Source organism: Panicum hallii, chromosome 8, assembly GCF_002211085.1.
Source record: "Panicum hallii strain FIL2 chromosome 8, PHallii_v3.1, whole genome shotgun sequence".
Taxonomy (NCBI): Eukaryota; Viridiplantae; Streptophyta; class Magnoliopsida; order Poales; family Poaceae; genus Panicum; species Panicum hallii.
In genome coordinates, this window is record NC_038049.1 from 43,680,199 (window position 1) to 43,703,165 (window position 22,967).

General features: G+C 45.0%; 2 protein-coding genes across 9 annotated transcripts; one reads left to right on the forward strand and one right to left on the reverse strand.

Moving 5' to 3' along the window:
- Window positions 1–266: 266 nt before the first annotated feature.
- Window positions 267–3,080, forward strand: LOC112902119 (putative cysteine-rich receptor-like protein kinase 39). The gene is made up of 9 exons (XM_025971048.1): window positions 267–571; window positions 729–787; window positions 1,130–1,212; window positions 1,402–1,442; window positions 1,587–1,658; window positions 1,830–2,040; window positions 2,127–2,364; window positions 2,438–2,603; window positions 2,699–3,080. Exons 1-9 carry the CDS (start codon window positions 320–322, stop codon window positions 2,912–2,914), a joined length of 1,338 nt encoding a protein of 445 aa, XP_025826833.1. The 5' UTR covers window positions 267–319; the 3' UTR covers window positions 2,915–3,080.
- Window positions 3,081–13,790: 10,710 nt separating this feature from the next.
- Window positions 13,791–20,060, reverse strand: LOC112902089 (putative disease resistance protein RGA3). Of its 8 annotated transcripts, none has more exons than XM_025971008.1 (7): window positions 19,106–20,060; window positions 18,860–18,985; window positions 18,435–18,608; window positions 18,255–18,292; window positions 17,895–18,118; window positions 14,126–17,280; window positions 13,791–14,011 (listed from the first exon to the last, which is right to left on the reverse strand). In XM_025971008.1, the coding sequence occupies exon 6, from the start codon at window positions 17,236–17,238 to the stop codon at window positions 14,161–14,163; it is 3,078 nt and encodes a 1,025-aa protein (XP_025826793.1). In that variant the 5' UTR covers window positions 17,239–17,280; window positions 17,895–18,118; window positions 18,255–18,292; window positions 18,435–18,608; window positions 18,860–18,985; window positions 19,106–20,060; the 3' UTR covers window positions 13,791–14,011; window positions 14,126–14,160. The 8 variants fall into 8 exon arrangements, with proteins under 8 accessions (XP_025826793.1, XP_025826788.1, XP_025826790.1 ...); XM_025971003.1 differs by having other exon boundaries at window positions 18,860–19,000; XM_025971005.1 differs by having other exon boundaries at window positions 14,126–17,250; window positions 18,860–19,000; window positions 19,106–20,053.
- Between the last annotated feature and the right edge of the window lie 2,907 nt (window positions 20,061–22,967).

Here is a 22,967-nt window from a genome sequence, read left to right on the forward strand (position 1 = left end):
GGGAAAAAGGTTTGTTATCTTACTCGAGTGGATGTATGCCTGTTTTTTCTTCCTTAATGCTCATATGTAGTAGTTCTGATGATATACATCTCATGTTCTGTCAGTAAGAAGGTAAGAGATGGCACTGTGGGGGCAGGCTGCCAACATAACACAACTGCTCGGGGTGGACTTATTTGGGCTGATCAGCACGATCGAGAAGGCTGCACGGACAGTCTGCCGGAATGAGGAGGCGTGCAGATAGGTATCTGACCGTGCTTCTATGATCAGGGATCGGCTGCGACAGTTACAGCAAGTCTCAAGATTCTTTGAGCACCCGGAGATGTGGAAGCCGACACAGGGACTTGAGGCCACCCTCGACAAAGCATACAGGCTCATCATAGACTGTCAGCATAGCAGCTACACGTACAAGTTCTGCTGGGGCTCTGATATTGCCGACAAGTTAGAATCGGTGCTGAAGGATATGGATGCCTGGAATCAGCATCTGACTAATGTCAAAGTGGACATACTGTTCAATGCATTCACAGTTATTGTCACACGGGATTTCCATGGGAACAGAAATACCATCAAGCAGGTAAAATGTACAATCACTACAATAATCTCACCTCCATTTGTCAAGTAGTTTGATGTAGCACTGGAAAACTCAACTGTCCATGACTTATCATTGTTCATTCTCACTAGTACTGTATTATGACATGATATTGTTCATCATCCCAGTTTTGTTGTTTTAGGATGGTGCTCATGTACCTCCTGCGGGATCATCTTCTAGTCATTTGAACAACAATGACAGGTGCAATGTTGCAACAGTTCTTTTTTTCTTTTTTACTTCAGAATTCATAAAGAGTTTATTTCATATTTAGTTTATAAGCATAAGAAAATTTGGAATTCTTCTCGAAACCTAATTGTTAACAATTGAAAACCGCAGTCTCATCTCCTCACTTAGTGTGGAACTTATGGAACTTTGATTCACTGTGTTCAATGCAAAGATCATTTTCAAAGCCTCAAAACTAAAAGATACTCGTCTCATTAGATTCAATGCAAAGATCATTTTCGAAGCCTCAAAACTAAAAGATACTCATCTCATTAGGACTTTTTCTTTAGTTTTTTAATTGACCATGCCTACTGATGATAGGGGAAAACTGATTGGTGATTTAGGACAGTTTCAACTGCTAGCAGAGCCTCAAATATTTACGGTAGAAGGGTACTTCCTGGCAGGTACTTCTCTTTTACGCATACATACAGCAGATCAGAGTCTTAAATATATGATCTTATTCTTATTTTGATACAATATTTATTATTAGTTTTCCAGCTTTTTGTACATTTACCACACTAGACTTAGTTTACGTTTTCTGCATGCCTTCAAGATACCATTGAAGAATTTTCAATAAAGAACCAAATATCCAGGTGCTGCTGTTGGTGTCCCAACATTTGCTACAGCAGAACAGGTATGAGCTATACACTAAGTTTGGCATCCTGCACTCCATCCTAACTTACATTTCTGTGCCAAAAAAAAGTTACTAATTAAATCAATGTATCAATGGTCCACGTCCCTGTAAACAACAGGTCTTACAAAGTTTAGTTTCTCTCAGTTGGCGCAAGTGACAAATCACTTCTCACTGGACAATAACATCGGATTCGGTGGCTCTAGCTATGTTTACAAGGTAGTGCTTTACACCTGCTTTGCTTTTCATCACCTTTCGTTTTCTCCAGAAGGAGCCCAGGCTTTTCTCTAGAGCACAGATAAAATTGCAACATTAGTTTCTGTTCAGCTTTTCCATCCTTTTTCTAATAAAGTTGCATCATTATTTGTACTTGGTGTTTACTCTTTTCAGGGGCAACTAAAATCAGGAGTCAAGGTCGCAGTCAAAAGAGCATCATACGAAGGGAAAATTCCATTTGAACATTTCAAAAATGAAATTGAGCTAATTCCGAAGCTTCAGCACACAAATATAGTTAAGCTTCTAGGATATTGTATCCAAAAGAGGGAGAGAATCTTGGTATTCGAGTATATGCCAAACGGAAGCTTGGATTCCTTCATACACGGCATGTTTCTACTAGCTTTATATACTGAATCTTGAGATCAAAACATACAATCTCATGTATGTATGTATGTGTGTGATTTATTACAGGTGAGAGATCAAGGGAGGCACTGGAGTGGCCTAAGCGCCATCAAATAATCAAAGGGATAGCTCAGGGAGCTAAATATCTGCAACAACAGTGCGAGCCACGCATAATTCACGGGGATTTAAAGCCAGGCAACATACTCTTGGACTCTGACTTCAACCCTAAGATTTGCGACTTTGGGATATCGAAAGCACTGAAGCCAGGTGCAGATGAGGACTGCACTGGCATTATAACAGGCTCACGGTAAAATTACATGTTACATTATGTTATAACCTTTGCTATTTCTGACCCAATTTGTGATCTTTGTTTTTTTCAGTGGGTTCATTGCACCTGAATATATCGGACGAGGCTGTTTATCCATAAAGTCTGATGTGTACAGCTTTGGAGTTACTCTTCTTCAGATCATTAGCAGGAAGAGGCTCCCTCCACCTCCACTAGCACTATCAGCTCAATCACGCGACTATGGGCCTCTTAATAAGTGGGTAAGTGAAGCTCTTCGAATAGAGGGCAAGTTCACATCAAACGTCACCTAGCATTCTTAGTCCATCATCATCTAATCAGGAATAGCTTCTTTCAGGCGTGGGACTTGTGCCTAGCAGGACGGCTCCTGGAGTTCATTGATCCAATGCTGCATGGAGAGCCACAAAATGCCGAGATAATTAGATGGGTTCAGATAGCATTGTTGTGTGTTCAGGAGGACCCAGAGGAGCGACCGAGCATGTCGGATGTTCTTCTAATGCTGAGCTCTGAAAACAACATCCACAAACAACCCAAACGACCTGCTTATTACTAAATGAGAGATTTCCTATGCTGGTTAAGCTCAAGATGGAGACTGACAATCTGAACTGAAAACTGGGCCAAAGTGAAATATATTGTTAGGATGCATGTGTTCTCCTATGGCAGATGCTACAGAGCCATAATGACTATATTATCTCACAAAATCATTTTGATGTGAATTATTGGTATTGTTCTGTATTATGCGGTCACTACGCCAAAACAGCAAATAGGAGCAAGAAATCTGAGACGAGCGTCTAGGGGCTCGTCTCAGATTATAGAAAGAGAGACGCGCTAAAAATGCGGGCGCGGCGCTGCGCGGGGTGGGGGGAGGGTAAAGCGAGATGCACCCCTATAGCGTGCGTCTCGCTTAACTAAAGCAAGACGCGCGCTATAGGAGCGCGTCTCACTTTACTTTACTGTTCCGAGACGCGCCCGAATGGTGAGACAAATGCGAAACGCGCCTTTGGATGGTGCGTCTCAGATCATGTTGAGATCTGAGACGCGCCTTTGGGTGGCGCGTCACGCATTAGTTCCCACCTCCGAGACAAGCCCCACCTAGGGAAAGTAATGCGAGACGCGTCTTACTAAGGCGCGTCTCGCATTTGTCGTGCCTGCCCTACATTACATTAGTTCCCGGCTCCAAGAGTAACAATACATTACATCTCATATCTCACAATACAAATCATCTCACAGATGCAATTGGCCTAGCTAAATCCAGCAATTATTATTACATCGATATTAATTATTACATGAACATTAAATCAAGCAATGCAGCTTGTTTACTAACGCTAGCTTGGCTTTCTGGTTCCTGCCTCCCGTAATTGTTGGTTATCGTAGTGCTCGTGCCACAGCAGCTTACGTTGGTTGAACAGTTGCTGCAGGAGAGGCAGCCGCCGAAGCAGCTATACAGCTTCGACCAGCTCGGAAATTTCATCTTGAACCAACTCGGGTTTTGTGAGAAAATAGAAATCGATAGAATCCTACCACTAAAGCAAACAAAGAGAAACTTCGTCCGTGGGTTTTGTGGGTTTGCTGATGCAGATACAGGCAGAATGCGATGATTCCAACAAATACATGTAACAATGGGGGCTACCCGATCCTGATGCGTGGGGGATGTTGGTGGTGATGGGCGCTGTGGTCCCCATGTCGGCGCGCTCCGGGAGAAGCCCGCTGATGGCGGTCTCGGAGGAGGCGCCGCAGATCTGCCGGTGGTGGCGACCGCCGTGATCTCCGAGGCGGTGCACTCCGGGAGCGCGGCGGTCTCGGAGGATGCGCCGCGGAGGGTGCCGAGTGCCGCGGTCTCTGGGACGCTGGGGAGGGGGATTTTGTTGGTGCTCATCGTTCAGCAGTACATCTCGTGACTATTTCTTTTCTTAAATAGCAGGAGGGGACTAAAGCAAGACGCACGTCTCGCTTTACTTTACTGTTTTGAGATGAGACAAATGCGAGACGCGCCTTTGGATGGCGCGTCTCAGATCATGTTGAGATCTGAGACGCGTCTTTGGGTGGCGCGTCTCGCATTAGTTCCCACCGCCCTGCCTGGGGAAAGTAATGGGAGACGTGCCTTACTAAGGCGCGTCTCGCATTTGTCCCTACATAAGACAGTGAGACAAGCCAAGCCCCACCTGGGGAAAGTAATGTGAGACGCGCCTTAGTAAGGTGCGTCTCGCATTTGTCCGAAACAGTGCCTGCCCCGGATATTACAGATGAATCATGTTAAAAACTTGGAATATCCTATCGGATCTTATTACATAGGTGCCAGCTAAGGATAACAAGTTCACGCTACTTGCGCGAGCTGGGAGGCAGGTTAGATTTCTTCTGATACTGCACTTGATTTCTTTTCTTTTCTGAGGGGTTTCATTTGGCCTTGGCTGGGTCAGTGCCAACTAGCTAGAAGTACAAGAATTTGTTAGTCTGATACTGCACTTGATTTCTTTTCTCCTTCCTACCTCCTCTTTTATGCTTTTTTAAGTGGATGTTGCATATATTTGGGATATATTCAAAATTTATGAATTTTGTTTGGATTTTGCTTTTTTCTTTTATAGTAGTTGGTTAAATTTGTTAGTATGCATGTATTATATCTATAGCTTATCGAACATAAGATTTAATTATTTCGTCGTTTTGATTTGTAGTAGTATGAGAATCCTAACATTTTGATTTCATATTCTATATAGATGTCGTATCGGAGTTGGATGTATGGTCCACGCCTTTGCAAGGAGTATATGGATGGTGTTCATGCCTTCATTGAGAACGCGAAGAAAGATATGGTGGATAATGGTAGACAGTATCTTTATTGCCTATGCAAGAATTGCAAAAATGAGAAGAGATATCTTCAAGAAGACGTGTTGAAATCACACTTGATCAAACATGGATTCATGGAGGATTATCAATGTTGGAATAAACACGGTGAAGAAGGACTTAATGAAGCAGAGAGTAGGGATTCCTATGTGGAGAGAGAGGTCCCAACCGTTGTCGAAGAAGAGGACGACGATGTGGACGAGGCGGATATATTAGGGTTGAGCAATGACGACTTCATGGATCAGGTAGTAATCAAACCCGGCCCCATAATAAAGCTTACAATTAGTATAATAAGGTCATGCTAATATGACTTTTCGTGTCCGGCTTGACAGGTTGATAACATAGAGGAGATGGTTCGCAATATTGAGAGACACGGCAATGATGAGTACAAAGGAGGCGAATTCGCAACGTACAAGAGGATGATCAAAGACTCTAAGAATCCTTTCTATCCTGGTTGTGCACTGAATTACTCAAGACTATTTGCAATGGTGAAGCTTTTCCAGTTGAAAGCAAGCCATGGATGGAGTGATGGCAGTTTCAAGGAGTTGTTAGCACTCCTTAAGGACATGCTTCCACAAGGCAACACCGTCCTTGAGACCGTTTATGAGGCCAAACAGATTATCTGCCCGTTAGGATTGGAGGTGGAAAAGATCCATGCGTGCAAGAATGATTGCATTCTCTATCGTGGCTTGGATTATCAAGACCTTGAGAAGTGCCCTGTTTGTGGACTCGATCGATTCATCCGTAGAATAGATGGTGGTGATGATGAGGACTGCAACAGAACAAAGGGTGGACCTAAAAAGGTGTTTTGGTACTTTCCAATCATTCCTCGATTGGTGTGCTGGTTTGCAAACAAAAAGGAGTCAGAATTGTTGCGATGGCACAAGGAGAAGCATAAGGGTGACGGGTTGATAAGACATCCTGCTGATGCCACACAATGGCGGAACATTGATTCACGAAATCCTGAATTTGCGGAAGATCTGAGGAATATTAGAATTGCAATGAGCACATATGGCATGAACCCATTCATGAACAATAGCACACATAGCACCTGGCCAATTGTTCTGACGATATACAACCTTCCGCTTTGGTTGTGTAACAAACGGAACTTACCCGAGAAACCCTAGAACAGGGGTGGCGATGCGCCGAGAGTTGTTGGTGAATGATTGATTCGAATCCTTTATTGTTTATTCAGGGTACATATTTATAGTCCGTAGACTTGCCTTACCTAACCAATCCTAACTAAACACGACACAAATCTTAGCTATCTCTATCTAAACTGTTTAAACACACATGCCTTCCTAGATACACGGCCAACCTTGGCCTCAAACATCTGCATAAGGTCCGATTCGCAAGCCCATTATGACTATCATTCGAGCCCATTTTGCTTCTCGGCCCACCTTTCTGGCCTGCCTAAATTATGGCGATAACAGTCACCAACAAAACATTCTTCTCTCTCATATATAAGTGCTCTAACCTCAAGTGCCAAATTTCTCTGTTCCTACATCACAACTATTTCTTGGGGTCCGTTGATGATAGTCACTGAAATTGGGACTCATATACTTGAAAATTGGCATGTAAGGCAACTATTCTAGCTAGCTGCATACGTCTTTGGAGCTCAAGTAGCCAAACATAATATCTATCACACCTACTCTTTACCAGTAGCATTAAGAGTGGGATTTAGGAACACTAGAGTAGAAGTAGCAGACTATAAACTAGTAGTAGCTAGCGTCATATTGTATGAATTTGCTATTGTTCTGAACATGAGTATCTAGTGGTATTGTTTTGGACACGGATATAGCACGCACTGAAAGTGCAGCTAGCGATGTGCTCCTCTTTAGAGGTGCGCAGTAGAAGCTAGTCTAAGTTCTTGTGAAATTATGTACTTCTTGTGAAGTTTATTAAGAAGTGAACGAAGAGTTTTGGATTGCTGGAATTGTAATAATCGGCTTATTAGGCTATGAACGGAGAAACTGATTGCGTTGATCTACATATGCCAGGCGGTAGACTTCCTTTATGGCTCCATACATGGTTGTTTTGGATAGGAACATGGAGGCTTTGCAGTTTTATTTAGGAAGGGACATGGACATGGTGATTTTGGTTCAGGACAAGACACAAAGGAAAGAATTCAGTGATGGTCTGCTTTAGTTCAGTTCCAATATTGATAGCACTTGATAGCACTTTAGAATTGGCTACGTTCTTCATGCTCAGTTTTCTGATGCAACCTTTATTTTTCCAACTGTTTCTGCAACTGATATGCATTTCTTTGCAATTATGACAGCACTTCAGAATTTGCATGTTCTTATAGGTCAAAGCAGTTGGAGAGGAAATGGGAATAGAATTTCTTGGACTTGGCTTTCAGCTAAAATGGGCATCGAGTGTTATGTTGTCTTATTTTCATTTCTACACAAGATAATAGTAGATTTGTATGAGTTCAATAGATTAGGACTGCATTTGTAATGTATACGGTGGATAAAACATGTGAATTTGTGATGTAAAGAATGGATAAAATATGTGTATATGTGATGTACATAAGGGTATATTCTATCCTCCTTTTCTTTTTTCCTTTTTTTTAATTCATCATAGGAGATACTATGTGAAGTCATAAGAGATGCAGCATCTCTTATGTGAAGTCATAAGAGATGCAGGTTAACAATCCACGTCTACTATGTGAAGTCAAAAATAGACACGAGTTAACAATCCGCGTCTCCTATGTGTGGGTCATTGGAGATGTGGGTTTGTAAAACCGCGTCTCCAATGACCCCTCTCATAGGAGATGCGGAAAAATCACGTCATCTATGACCCTACATAAGTGACGTAAATTTGGCGACGTGAAAAAAATGCGTCTCCTATGTGAGTTAACTCGCATCTCCTATGAGTCTGTCTTGCATAGCGAGACTCATACAACTGCGCCCTTTGCAATACCTCTGTCGAAGAAATTGTTGATCATCTCTTCTTTCAGTGCCCGTTCTCACAAAGCTGCTGGAGCCTCTTAAACTTACAAATTGCATTACAGGCCCCAACTCTCCAAAGTTTGGATCTATTAAAGTTTGAGCTACATTCACCACTCTTCAAAAGTATTTTCATTCTCCTTTGTTGGGCAATTTGGACCTCAAGAAACGGATTCATTTTCGAAGGAATTCAACCAACAGTGGATGGTTGCTGTCGCACCTTCAAGAAGGAACTCGATTTGCTACAGCATCGAGTGAAGATCAAGCACAAACAACACCTTGAAGAATGGCTGAACCGTTTTCCTTAGATTGTGTGCTGTGTTTACTTTTCTTTCTCTTTCTTTATTTCCTGAACTCCTTTTGTTTTACCTTAATATATTTATAACCAGTATGGGATAAACACCCCTCCTGTTTCATAAAAAAGAACTCCCTATGCCTTTTTTAAAAAAAATATCTGATGGCAAGCATTCCCACGGTGATGACTTACATACGCATCTGCTGCACTAGGGATTCTGCGGATGCCTTTGCCTTCATGTGCACGCGACGACACTCCAATTCTGATGGGACCGGGAGATGGGTTTCTGTTGCTGCCGCGAACAGAGTTCCGGCAGATGACAGAGTTCGATTACTGAGCGGCGGATTGTTGGATATTCAAGAACAGAGTTGCTGTTTTTTTAATCAGGAGCAGAGTTGCTGTTACCGTGACCGCCGAGCAGTGGCGTACTTCACTGATGAGTTGCTGTTCCAGTACGCCGGCGAGTCGGGGGTGTTATGATCGATCGCCAGAGCGCCAGGGGCACGCGTGCGGCATCCGTGTGTTACGTCTGCGAACGGGTAACCTAGGAATCAGGATGGCATCCGCGGCCGCGGCGTCGGCGGCCTCCCGGTGGCCGGCCGGGCCTCATCGGCAGCCACGCCGGAAGGGTCGTCGCTCGACCGGAACGAGAACCTGCGATGCCATAGGGTAACGACCTCGGGCCGTCGAGGCGCGCGGCGGCGTCTCAGTGGCAACACGACCGGCGCGCCGCGTTTGCGTGGCTGATCTGTGGGGACCAAGCCACCGAGGCGGCGGCGTCTGGGGATCTTGTTCTGGCGCATGCTTTGGTCGGTTGAAGCCGGGGTCCTTCGAGGCGGCGCGCGGAGCAGAGACAGGCGCTAATGAGGTGGAGCCCCGCCGCCAGCGCGGGGTGGACGGTATTTGATTTACCGTCTACACCTTGGGTCCCTGACTGCCGTCCGATCGACCGTGGGCGGCCCAGATTTGGCAAGATAGCCATGTGACTTTGCTGCTTCCTGGTTCGGGCGTGGTGACCGCGCTGCTTCGCCTTCAAGAGCGGCGCGCTGTTGCGACGCCGTGCGCCGCCGAGCAACTCCAGGAGCTCGACAACTCGAGCCGGCGACGGTGTATCTCAGCTGGACGCGGCGTCGCCTGGTCCGCGCGTTGGCAAGGCCGCTCGACGGCCACCCACCGTGCTGCCTCGCTGCTCAAGGACGCCGGCGGTCTGGGCGGTGCATGCCTTGGTCGACGCCGCCTTAGCTTGTCAGCGAACGCGCAGAGCCGATGGAGTCGTGGTTCTCAAGGGGCCGGTTGGATGGATTGTGATCTGTAGACGACGCGTCCGTGTGACGAGCAGAGCAAGACAAGGAGGGACCCCGTGTATGTGTGTCGGTTCCTTTCGAAATGCAGACGCGCGTGCGACTCTGAAGAAGCAACCGCTCTGCACTGTGATCAGTCCTGTCCTGCTGGCCTTCATTTGCTGCATTATTTATCAGATCGGGTTTGATCTGTAGAAGATGCATCAGTGCAAGGAGCAGATGAAGAGAAGGACCCTGATGAGTGTGGTTCCTCTGGACGAAGCAGACGCGCATGCTGCTCTAAAGATATTGCCAATACGAATTCTTCTTTGTTTTTGGTCACTGATGTTGCACTGACTACCTATGTGGCAATGGCAACCGGCAACGAACACTGACAAACCAACTGCAGGGTAACTTCATTAACATGTACACTCAAGAGACCTGATAAACTGAGAAGCAGGAGAAAGGACCTGCATTGGTTAGTTCACAGAAGCTGCATTGCTGGAACGAGAAGGGGAGCAAGTAACGACAGCTTTTTTTCACGGAAATGTTAGTGGCAATTACAAAACAAGAGCTCACTTTTCATGTATATCGATAATTGCGACAGAAAGCATGCAACAGCAGATGCGGTTTCTTCATATTACATGTTCACAAACTACTAAAAGTCCAAGCTCACCACAGAGTTATTCCAGAAACTCAAGTAGCACACATTTTATTCAGACATGCACACTAGCCAAACACTTAAACAAACATTAAAAACGAGCCTTCCCATACATCAGCTCGTGTTGTGGTTCTTGATCAGCCATCCTTAGTCCATCGACGGCTCGAGACAGACATCCAGGTCCACGAGTAGGCACTTCCATCTTCAAGAGATATAATACCCTTTATGAAAGCAAAAAAAAGAAAGAAAAGGAAATAGCTTGTAACTGGCTCATGACAAGAACGATGGTGTAGAATTTATTCTTTCTTCACCAATTGTTGTTGTAGTGATTTATAGGTCAATTTTATATAATTATAATATAGAATTTAGAGTATTTTTGTTCAAAATTAAGTTATTTTATTAATTGCATTTTCTATGGGCTCTTTATTATTTAACTATTTTCTTTCTAGATCACATAGAAATCAACTACTAATTTCTTTATTTTTTAATTTCAAATATATATATATTAATAGTAGTTGGTATGGACTCTTTAGGTTAGTGCAGACCGTTAGATCTTCATAAAAACGCACAGAACTGTGTGTCTTTGTATCCATAATGTGAAAACACGTAATAAAAAAAAAGGATGCACATCCACATACATTTTCTGCATACCCATCGGCTCCTGCACGTGTTTCTCTTATCCCAAAAATAACAATTTTTCATGTGCTAGTAACATAACATGACATAAATGTTTAAAGATTTAAGAGGCCGCAAGAACCAACTTCCCCGTAAATGGTAATGCTGGTTTACTCATAGCAACACTTGGAATAAGTTAAAAGGATTCCTGTGTGCACAAACCTTACCTTGAATCAAAGATCTCTTTAACAATACAAGTCAAGGATGTTAGATCATCCGCCCCCCAGTACCAGTAGTTTGCTTCCGAAGATCAATCCATTATGTAAAGGAGGGGAATGAAGACGAAACACTCATCAAGCAATAGTATCCCACAATGAACTGAATAGATATAAGCAAAACCTTCCTGTCACCATGAGAGAGCAATGGTTACTTTGCCTGAAAGGGAAAGAGAAATAAATGGATAAAACTAAGATGGGTAGTTCAATCTAAATATCAAATATCTACAGATAAGAGGTGCCGTGGTCAACTGCTCATACCAGAGTAGAAAAACGCACCCTCTTCTCTACTCTGCAGATGACCTGCCTTCTTCTTGCTTTGCTGGAGAAGAAGACAGAGCATTACATCAAGCAGCAGCCTGAGGCTGTAAATGAGACAGAATTTGCACTGATATCCCTCATAAAAATTATGTTAATTGACAGAGATACAGGCCTGGAAATTCAATGCAATGTAGTATGTGAGACTACTTGACATGGAATGAATGGAACATATTGTGCTAACCAATTAGGCAGATATGGAATGAAGGAAATGTACCCTCTTGTTACAACGGTGGAGGAGACAGTATTATCTCCCAAACCACATTGCCTCGCTTCATCCTCTTTGTTGTGTTTTCTTCAGCAGGGGAAATGATTAGCAAAACTTTTGTGTGAGCTCAAGCTCTACGAATCCCAGGATAACAAGCAAAGGTGCTCAACGTTGCACCCTTCTTCAGATGCAGCTCTGGGAAGAGTTTGGGTAGAGTTTGTTCCAACTTCCGCAGAGAAAAGTGAACACGCATTCATGCACGTATGCGGCTCATTACAGAGGCAGGGGGTGGAGATTAATCACTTGCTTGAAGCAGTTTACCGTAATGAACTGGAAACAGGTAGTCCATAACTACGGTAGAAGCATAGGGACCAAGAACTCTGCTGTAAAGGAGAAAATGGATAAAGATTAGAAGAGGATGTTCAGCAGCCTCAAGATAATAAAACTGCATCTGTCTCAATGGCCTGTTTGGGTGAAGTAAATTTGATAGCCTTATGTGTGTACAGTGAGATGTGGATTACCTTGTCCTTCCTTGGATGCAGAGTAAAATTTACTTCAGGCAGCAGTCAGAGCCAACAGATCAGAGAGAATTTGCCCTGATCACCACAAAAATATTCCCACTGACAACCTGCGGCAAATTCAGTGCAGCATAGTGTGACACATCAGAATGAACTGCATCCTACCTAATAACCAGCGAACTAAGTAGACTGTATCTGCTGCTCTGTTTGTGTTGGCTTTCTTCAGTTGGGGAAAAGAAAAGAACGGAGGAGGGCCGTCTTTCGTATGGAAAGCATAAGGTTTCGCAAGAGCAAAGAATCGCTGGATGACACGCAAAGCTGTTCAGAGCATAAGGTTTGAGTAGAGCAAAGTCTGGAAAGCATAAGCTTTAGCAAAACAAAGCAGAAGGAAGAGGAAATCGCCAACCCATGCTTCCGGCGGCGAGAAGCTTGCTCTTTGCTGTTTGCATCGCTTTGACATCTGAGTGAGCTAGTCGATCAATTCCGTGAACAAGTCTATGCATTTTTCTGCGGCTGCCTCTGCTGTACAGAAACAGTGGAGATGTTCAGAGCAAATTAAACCATGCATGCATCCATTGGACGGCTGACTTCCAGACCATCAGTGAGTGGATCACATAGACCCAGCGCTCGCGGTGGTCGTCGCTCGATCGGAATGAGGACTTGTCGGGCCGTGGAGGCGCGCGGCGACGGCGTCCGAGTGGCAACACGACCGGCGTCGCACAGAGCAGAGGACGCCGCCCAGTGCAGGGGGTGCACGGTATTTCATTTACCGTCCACCGCTTTGTTCCCTGGCGGCTGTCCAAATTCCAATCGGCCATGGGCGGTCAAGAGTTGGCACGACCGCGGTCTGACTTGGCTACCTCCTGACCATATGCTCGCGAGAGCCGGCCGCAGTGTCCGCGAACGCCCGTCGAAGGCTGGCCGGAGCGCCCGGCGAGCCAGCGAGGCCTCGTCCCTGGTACCCGGCGCGTCGGGATGCTCGTCGGCTTGCGGCAAACAACCATGCCAACGCAGTGTTCAGCAGGTTCAGGAGAGATAAACTGGCAGAAACTGAAGCCGGATGCTTCGGCGACGTGGGAACTGACCGGTAGTCCATTCTCTCTCGGTATTCCAAACTACGGCCGCTCGCCATGCCAGAACTCTGTCGAGCGGCGGCGCAGGCTGCTGATGACCGGTAGTCCATTTTCGTTCCCGCAGTGTAAAAATCCATTCCAAGTGCCGTTCTCCGTTCCTCGTTCCTCGATCCGTCGTCCCAGGAACTTCCATACATCCTAGCAAGCTTGGACGCCTCGAGCAATCAATCATCATTCACGGCTGCGACGTCGAGGGCATCGGACGGAGGCGCTGGACCAAACCTCATCGGCAAGCAGCCAGCACGCACGGCAACGACGGCGGCAGCCAGCCTCGACCTCGATACTCACTTGGTGGAGACAGGGGAGCGGGTGGCCGGGCAGTAGCGGCGCTCTGGAGTAGTGGTACAGAAACTCATGATATATATAAACCTCCTCATAACTCAAGCGGCATACTGCTGCCTTTTATTCATACAACACACAAGGATAGTTAAACATACAAATGTAGAACAAAAGCCTTCCGGCAGGCAGCAGATCCATATCAGGTTTTTCCTTCTCCTTGTGTTCCCGCATCAGCTCATCATCTTCAGCCCTCCTCCATTGCTTCCTCTAGAAGACGAAGTACTATCGAATGAAGAAAAAGAGAGCGTTAGATGGACAACCCAACAAAGGAGCAGGGCTCTCTATACTGAAAATGCAACAACTAATAAACTAATGCTCAACAAGTTTTGTTCATACCTTGTCGCTCTGACGCCCATCAAACCGGGTGTGTCTCATGTTCGAGGCCATGTGTAAATGTCCAGTGTTTCCCCATGAAGTTTTTGGCACTGCTCTTTGAGCCCAGGCACCCAATATGAGGAGAGGGACTCCATACCCTCGCCCAGCCACAGCCGCTCCAAATTGCAAAGCTCCTCAACACGCCTTAAATTTGGGCAGCGACTTACCCGCAGCTCCCTCATTTTGGGAATATTGGAGACCCTCCCTAGGCCTTCACATCCGGCAATTAAAAGTATCTCAGAGAGGAACGGGAGGTTCTCCACCACCTTAATGCTATCCACATCTCTTAAGTGGAACACCTTCAAGCTGGTGGCCTCCAGTCCAAGCTGCCGTGGGAGAGCTCTCAGATTGGGGCAGCGTGTAAGAAACAACTCCTTCAAACGTGGCAGCAGCTGCAGCCTTGGAGGAGGGGCTTCCCACTTTTGCTCTGCAGCAGCTCCGTCCTCTCCCCCTTCCTTACCTGCTGCTGCTGCTGTCGCTTCTTCTTCATCTTCAACAACAAAGGTCCACTCCTCCCAGTTGGGCATATCCTTGATGTACAGCGTTTCAAGCTTGGGGAAAGCAACTGCCTGTGCAGATCCGGGATTACCCACCCCGTAGCCAGCAAATTCGGGTCCAATCTTGATGACTGCAGTGGCTCCGTTGATTCTCAGATATTTCAGGTTGGGGAGCTGCCCAATTGGAGGAAGATGCACACATGATTTGCAATCAAGAAGATTCAAATACATCAATGATGGAAAATGTGTAGCAGTATTAAGCCAGGTGGGAAACCTCCGACCAAAGAAATCTACAATAACTATATCTTCAATGCTCTGTGGAGGGATTAGCTTCTCAAACGCCCTCTCTATATTGATTATATCCCTTTCACTATATGGTTCATCTGTACGTTCAGTACAATGTAAACAGAGTAGTTTGAGAAACTTTTTGTCCAGTAACAATGATTCTGTGCTACAAGGAGATGCTCTCTCCAATTTATCCATATCAAGCTTCCTCAGCTCAAAAAGAGGACCCAGCTCTTCTAGGCTCCATCCATCTTGCGTTCTGGCACTATTATCACTGCCACCACCAACCGGAAATCCTCCAATATCATTCAGGAGCTTCAATTTAGCAATCCCTTTTGGAACCTGGTTTATTGGTGTTCCAGCAAGACCAAGGCGTCTCAAGTTGCACAACCGAGTGATTCCTAAAGGGAGAGTATGCAAAGCATGGCACCGCTGCAAGTTCAATATCTGAAGGTTTATGAGACAACAAATGGACTCAGGAAGACAGGATATGTCAGTTCCATCAAGATCAAGTAACCGTAGATGGATCAATCTTCCAACACAATTTGGAATACTTTGTATAACTGACCCAGTTAGATCCAAAACTCGAATATATGGAAGTCTTCTAAATATTGTATTATCAACTCTCAGTGACTTTTCATAAGATGTTCTCCAAGCTCTAACTTTATATTGATCCTTATCCATGCTAGGTAGCACCACTATATCCTTCTCAGTGACTGCTGAAATACGTCTAAATTTACTCAAGACACTAACTCTTATTGATCCTGGATCACCAACAAAACATTCTTCTCTAGATAAATGACAAGCAAGCTGCCTTAATAGGTCATGCACTCTGCATCGACTAAGATCAGGAAATACATAATTTGGTTGGAGGAGATTCCGATATATCAACTCATAATAGTATTCTTCAGCTGTATCTTCCAATAGTTGGCCACCTAGCTCATCAATGAAGCCTTCAGCCACCCACATCCTGGTTATATCATCACGGTAAATAACTGCATGTTCAGGAAACATGGCACAATAGAGAAAACACGGCTTCAAACAGAGTGGTAGCTCTTCATAACTTATATATAAAGCACTTGGTATTTCAAGTTTGCTCACGGACCAAGCATCTTTTCTTGAAAACTTGTTCCATTCATTCTCAGTTTGTTCTTTCCTGGATAAAACCCTTGCAACAACCTTAATTGCAAGAGGAAGACAGCCACATCTGCGAACAATATCTATTCCTAAGTCTCGCAGATTTTGCACTTCTTTTTCTTGGTTGATTCCCATGCTCTTCCAAAGCAACTCCCATCCTACGTCCACCGACATTAAGTCAACTCGGTGTGTATGGTCCACCCCAATTTCTACAGCAACAGTGTCGAGTCGAGATGTCAACAGAATTATCCCTGTGGCTGCAGCATGCAATGGGGTGCTCAGTAAATTTTCCCAAATGTCAGACTGCCACGCATCATCCAACACAAGAAAGAAGCTCTTCTCTTGGATGGCTAATTTTAGCCTGCTTTGGAGCTCATCAATCGATTCATCTTGCATGTACTGTACTTCAAATTTTCGAAGAATCTCCTTCAGAATAGTAACCTCGGAGTAATCTTTGGAGACACAAACCCATGCTTGTTTGTCAAAGCACCCGTTTATTTTTTGGTCATTGTAAATTTTCTGTGCTAGTGTTGTCTTACCAACTCCTCCTGTTCCAACAATGGCAATCTTGTAAGACCTCTTATCCTTATGTTCAAGTAGCAAATCTACTAGTTTTCTGCAAGCATGTCTGACCTCCTTACCCACAAGGTTGGGTTCAACAAGGTTGGAACTTCTTATGTGTTTCGGTGCTGAAACTTTTTCAATAGATTGTCTACTTGCCAGTGATGAAAATACTTCATCCTTTGAAATATTGTCTATTCTTTTGTTCAGGCTTCGAATCTTAACAGCAACCTCATGACGTGTCTGGATATTAGAAAAGCAAGAGGAAAGGGAAAGGCCGGTGCATGTACTTGATTTGCTTGATAATGACAAAGAATGATCCGGCAATAGTTTGCTTCCTTTAGATCTAGCCAAGTCAATAACATCATCGGCGTCATACATGGCATCTCTTAGCTGATTGAGCCAATTATTAACAGCTGATTCTTTTGTGCTCCTTTGCTCCGCATCATTAACAAAGTGTCGTATTTGCTCCATTCTTCTCTGCAGTTCTGTGAGCTCTTCTTTTACCCCTAAAATTAGTATGGCCTCCTCTGAAATGACATCTTGCAACTTCTTAGCACACGATCCAACTAAAGATTCTAGTATGGTTGCCATCAGACAAAGATGCTGAAAGAGATTCACCAAATGAGTTGCAGGCTGGGAAATAAATGTGCAAATGTGTTAACTTGGGCTAAAAATTTGAAAGGGCTCACAAAATTGAAATGCGTATTGAAAGATATTAACATATACCAGTACTGATTTGTGGTGTAATGTTTACATGGCATGTAGGCTACTAGACATCCAAGAGACCAAGACGCTGGGGCACCTTGTTATTAAGCTAAATATCACTAAATTCTCCTTTATATCTTCAGTAAACATTACATAATGGCATAATGCTATTCCATATGGCTCAGGAACTAATAGACTTGGACAAGATGTTTTTTAGCAAATTGAGTAGTACGGTGAGGTATTGAGGTATAACTCCTGAGTTAGCTTGTACCTTTTTGTTTGAATTGCTAAATGTTGTAAGCGAACATGGACTGGATTGGATGTTATCAATTGGGAAAATATTTGCCATCATGCACAGAAAACCTAAAGAAATTCTGCCGGTAGTCAATTTTTTATCTGCTAGAGCGCAATGATTGTTTGATTCACCATTTCAACTTTAACACTAGAAGATTTCTTATTTTCTACATGCTACTATAGAAGTCACAATTACAGTAACTTAAAGGAAATGAAGATGCAATATAGCAGTAGCCTTGGAAGCTTACCTATTAACAAGAGAATGACTTATGACCAGATTCAATGTTAGTTATTTATTTGTTGAAAGAGACTAATCAGATGATAACCCATCAAGACTTCAAACATCCAGCAGACTGCGCCCAAGCTAGGAAGATGAAAAGTAATGGATTCTAAAACCCACTTTATAATGTGGATAGCAGAAGTTATCAGCCAATCACCAATGTAGAATCACAAATAACAGAGCTCATTAAACCTGCAAAAGTTTGAAGAAAGAATGAATAGGTTAGGTTTGCTCATCGAAAGAAAGGTTGTTTAATCACAGGCTACAGCTAGAATGGTTCAGCGGAAGAATTATCACTGAATTAAAGCCATGCTGGTGCATTAAGTACCTGCTTACAGGTGCATTGGTAAGCCTCTGATCAGATCACTACAGAAGAAGATCAGTACGTGTCAATGCAATTATTTTTTCTCACAACACTCTCTCTTTAATGAGAGTTTTCTTGATAAACTTAATGAGAGATTGAGAGGTCCACAGAAATTGGTCCACAGAGCATCAAGCTTCTGCTTACCAGGACATGAAAAATCTGAAGCACAACTCAAACCATCTTCCAAGAAGCATAATAGTCTCATAACAACCAATAGTAATCTTCTTGAACAAGCAGTTTGTTCATCAGATCATTACCCATGAGTACTATCACTTTATCGCTAGGAGAAACGAGAACCAGCAGATCCTACAGCAACTACTGCAAAAAGCGGGGACAACTAGAAGAGCTTAGCAGGTTAAATGACAGCCCGGGTTGATCAACACCTATAACTAGAACAGCTTAGTAGGTAATATAATTAGCAAGAAAAATTACTGCCCAAACTCAGTATTTCCATATCTATTAGAACTAGAAAGGGTACCTGAATACTAGAACAGCTTAGCAGGTAATATAATTAACAAGAATTACTGCTCATCTCAGAATTTTCAGATCTATTAGACTAGAAAGGGTACCTGAAAAAAGGTCAGCTGATAAGACACTGATTAGAGTGCTGCATATGGAGATTTGTATGTCTCAAGGCATATTATTTTGCTCCCAATAGGATCTCTTGAATCAATGATCCACGAGAAATTTGCACACTGCCAGCATAGCTTCTGCATGATTAGTCAATTCTTATGAGAACAGAAAGCTATGGTGGAAATCAGAACGTCTTCTTGATTAACCTGAGGCCATGAAGCTTTACATATCCAAAAACATACCTTCAGCAGAGCAGGGCCGCCCCGTGCCGCGCGGGCGCGGCCGCACTCGGCGCTGCCGCGCCGGGCGGCAGGAAGCGCGGGCCGCGGTCGCGACGCCTTGGCGGAGGGAGGACGTTGGCGGCCGGCCGGCGGGAGGAACAGCGAAAGGGGGCGGTGGCGCACAAGGACTCGGGGAGGAGCTTGTCGACGATGATGGGGACGGCGGCGCCAAGCCCGAGCGGCACAGGGAGGAGGGGGAAGGACCGAGGCGGCGCACAGGCCGGAGGAGGAGGAGAGGGGCGGCGGGCGGCGGCGCGCAGGAAGGGGAGAGGAGGACGAAGACTGGGTGCGGTTTGGCTGGTGGGATGGATGGAGATGGAGTGGAGCGGCAGTAAGGGAATATACCGTATGAGTTCGTTCCGAAAAAAGAACGGTTGGACGGCGTCAGCTCCTTTCTCCTTCCTCCGCGCCTCCTTCGTTCCGCGCTCGGTGCTCCACACGCGGGGGTGGGCCACGAGCAGGGCGGACGGCAAGCCGGAGGACAGCGAAGCTCTCCGCTGTCCGCTCGTCCGGCGCCGCAGAAATGGAGCGTCCCTTTATTGCTGTCACCGGCGGCGCAGGTGACTTGACTTGGATTCTGCTAATTGCTTCGGTAGAGAGAGGAACAGAGAGAGTGAGTGGCGCTAGCTGCTGTTGTTTGTTTCACAGGGGGAGTGGGCAAGAAGAAAGCTAGCTAGCTGGTAGCTGCCGTCGCCGATTGGAGAAGAACGGAAGAAGAAGAGCTGCTGGTGGAGGAGATAGATGGTGGCTGGTAGTGCTCGATGGAGAGAAGCAGCTAGGCTTCCGTGGTGGCGTGCTGGATTGGAGAGGGGAGACGGATGGTCGGATACACGGATGGACCTTGAGCGGCGGCTGTTGCGTGGATTCCACGACTAACAGGCGGGCCCCACAATAACAGTGGCTAACGGAGCTGTTATCTCGTCGTGCAAATTATAAGTGCATCATCATCTGTCACTGTCAGGCCGCGCTGGCTGAGCAGAGGAAATACCAAATCGCCAAGGCCGACCACCACGCGTGCATGTGCATCTGTCAGGGAGGGTTGGTGCGTGTGCAGGCCAGAACACTAAGGCCTGTTTGGTATCCTGCCTAAGGCGCCACAACTTGCCTAACCTTAGTCGTCCAAATTGAAGAACTAACCTTAGGCAGAAAAGTTAGGCAAACTGTGGCACCTTAGGCAGGATACCAAACAGGCCCTCTGTTCGCCATCTGCGCGGTTGCTCGGCGCCGGCGGGTTCCAACGCCATCGTGACGGCGCATCCTATGGTCGCTGCAAGCGGGGGATGGGCGGCACCACAGGGGGTGCCGGTGGACGGACCGTCCACCCCTTGGGTCCCCTTGCGGCCGTCCCATCGGCCACGGGCGGTCCGGATCGATTTGGAAAGATAGCAGCCGGACTTGGCGGCTTCCTGGCTCGGGCGTAGTAACCGAGCCGCTTCGCCTTCAAGACAAAGGGCCTGTTTAGATCAAAATGCAAAAACGCAAAATTTCACTGTAGTAAAAGAATCTTGCTAATTTGAAGTACTAAATGAAGTCTATTTGCAAAACTTTTTGCATGGATGGGTTGTAAATCACGAGACGAATCTAATAATGCTAATTAATCCATGATTAAGCAATAATTACCGGATGATTACTGTAGCATCACTGTTGCAAAACATGGATTAAGTAGGCTCATTAGATTCGTCTCGCGATTTACAGCCCATCCATGCAAAAGGTTTTGCAAATAGACTTCATTTAGTACTTCAAATTAGCAAGATTCCTTTAGCATCTTTGCGTTTACAGCTTTTTTGCGTTTTGGTGGCAGGAACTAAACAGGCCCAAAAGCGGCAGTGTCCGCCGCCGAGCAACTCCAGGAACTCGACTACTCGAGCCGGCGGCAGCGTACCTAACCTGAACGCCCAGAATCGATGGCGCCGTGGTTCCCAAGGGGCCGATTTGGATCGATTGTGATCGGTAGACGTCTAGACGATGCGTCGCAAGTAACGCCAGCTTTTATTTCACAGAAATGTTAGTGGTAGTTACAAAACAAGAGCTCACTTTTTTCATGTATAATTGTATATCCATAATAGCAACAGAAGGCATGCAACAGCAGATGCGGTTTCTTCACATTACATGTTCACAAACTACTAAAAGTCCAAACTCACCACAGAGTTATTCCAGAAACTCAAGTAGCACATGTTTTATTCAGACATGCACACTAGCCAAACACTTAAACAAACATTAAAAACGAGCCTTCCCATACATCAGCTCGTGTTGTGGTTCTTGATCAGCCATCCTTAGTCCATCGACGGCTCGAGACAGCCATCCAGGTCCACGAGCAGGCACTTACGTCGTCTTCGAGAGATGTCGCACCTTTATGGAAGCAAAAGAGGAAATAGCTTGTCAGCGGCTCATGACAATTAAGAAAACAGAGCACGAACGAAAACCAGGGGAGAGATAAATATGTAACAAAAGCCATCTAGGCCTTCACATGCAGCAATTATAAGCACCTCAGAGAGGAACGGGAGGTTCTCCGCCACCTTAATGCTATCCACATATCTTAAATGGAGCGCCTTCAACAAAAAGTTCTCTAAGTTTCAAAACCGAGTTATACCTAATGGCAGACTATGCAAAGCATCGCACCGCTGCATGTTTAATATCTGAAAGTTTATGAGACAACAAATGGACTCAGGAAGACAAGATATGTCAGTTCCATCAAGATCAAGTAACCTTAGATGGATCAATCTTCCAACACAATTTGGAATACTTTGTATAACAGACCAAGTTAGATCCAAAACTCGAATATGTGGAAGTCTTCTAAATATTGTATTATCAACTCTCAGTGACTTTTCATAAGATGTTCCAAGTTCTAACTTTATATTGATCCTTATCCATGCTAGGTAACACCATCGCATCCTTAATAGTGACTGCTGAAATAAGTCTAAATTTACTCAAGACATTAACTCTTATTGATTCTGAGTCACTGTTGTCGGTCGAAACCCACCGGCGAGCAGCGACAGGCAACACGAGGAGCCGGGAGGCTCCCGAGACTGCTGGTGGACCCTGGTACCTCGGTCAACGGCCCGAGATCCGGCACACGTCCTGGCTTTTAGGTTGCTAGGCGTGCCACCTGACCTTGTACCTGATCAGGAAGGTGTTATATGTTAGTTTCCTGCATGCACAGACACGTATAAACATTAGTCCGGACTGTGATTGGCTCATCAGATGTTTCCCGGTATCGGCTGTAAAGGGCCGATTGTGTTCAGTACTGGATTGGATCTATAAATAAAGCAAATATGTCCAATGGTAATATAAATCTTGCTCTGTAAACATTAAGCTAATCCAATCTACGGCGATTAAAGCTTTCACTGTGTAATCGGAATATCCTGCATGTAATTGAGCCTAACAGATACGGAAGGTAATGAAACAACAACCTAAACAGAGGCCTAAAAACCAACCAAAAGCCGATTCCCGGAACAATCCCTTTTTAATCTGTTATAAAATACCAAGCATACTGCCGGAACATTCAACCCGTTTGAAGGGCCTAATCAAGCAGATATTAAACTAAATCTTCGATTGATGAAGATTAACCATAACAGATTAGATCTACTAAACGAGAACAGAGCAAAGCGCTGCCCTTATACCCGAAAATCGAATACAGGGACAGCTAGACGTTTACAGATAACAAGCAATGCATGATTAAAGCACGGAAAAGCTGATGCTACTCTATAAACGTCAAGATAACTAGTGCTACTCGTCATCAATAATGCTTCAGAATGAGAAACACGAAAGGTAAATAAGCAAAGACAATGCTACCCCGATCACGCGGGCCGCACGGCACTTATCT

Excerpts from the sequence above, each read along its gene's own strand:
- LOC112902119 (XM_025971048.1), top strand. The coding sequence starts at position 320 with ATGTGGAAGCCGACACAGGGACTTGAGGCCACCCTCGACAAAGCATAC. Across the intron at positions 1,213-1,401 it reads AGAAGGGTACTTCCTGGCAG|GTGCTGCTGTTGGTGTCCCA; the intron begins GTACTTCTCTTT and ends CCAAATATCCAG. Across the intron at positions 1,443-1,586 it reads CATTTGCTACAGCAGAACAG|TTGGCGCAAGTGACAAATCA; the intron begins GTATGAGCTATA and ends AGTTTCTCTCAG.
- LOC112902089 (XM_025971010.1), bottom strand. The coding sequence starts at position 17,238 with ATGGCAACCATACTAGAATCTTTAGTTGGATCGTGTGCTAAGAAGTTG.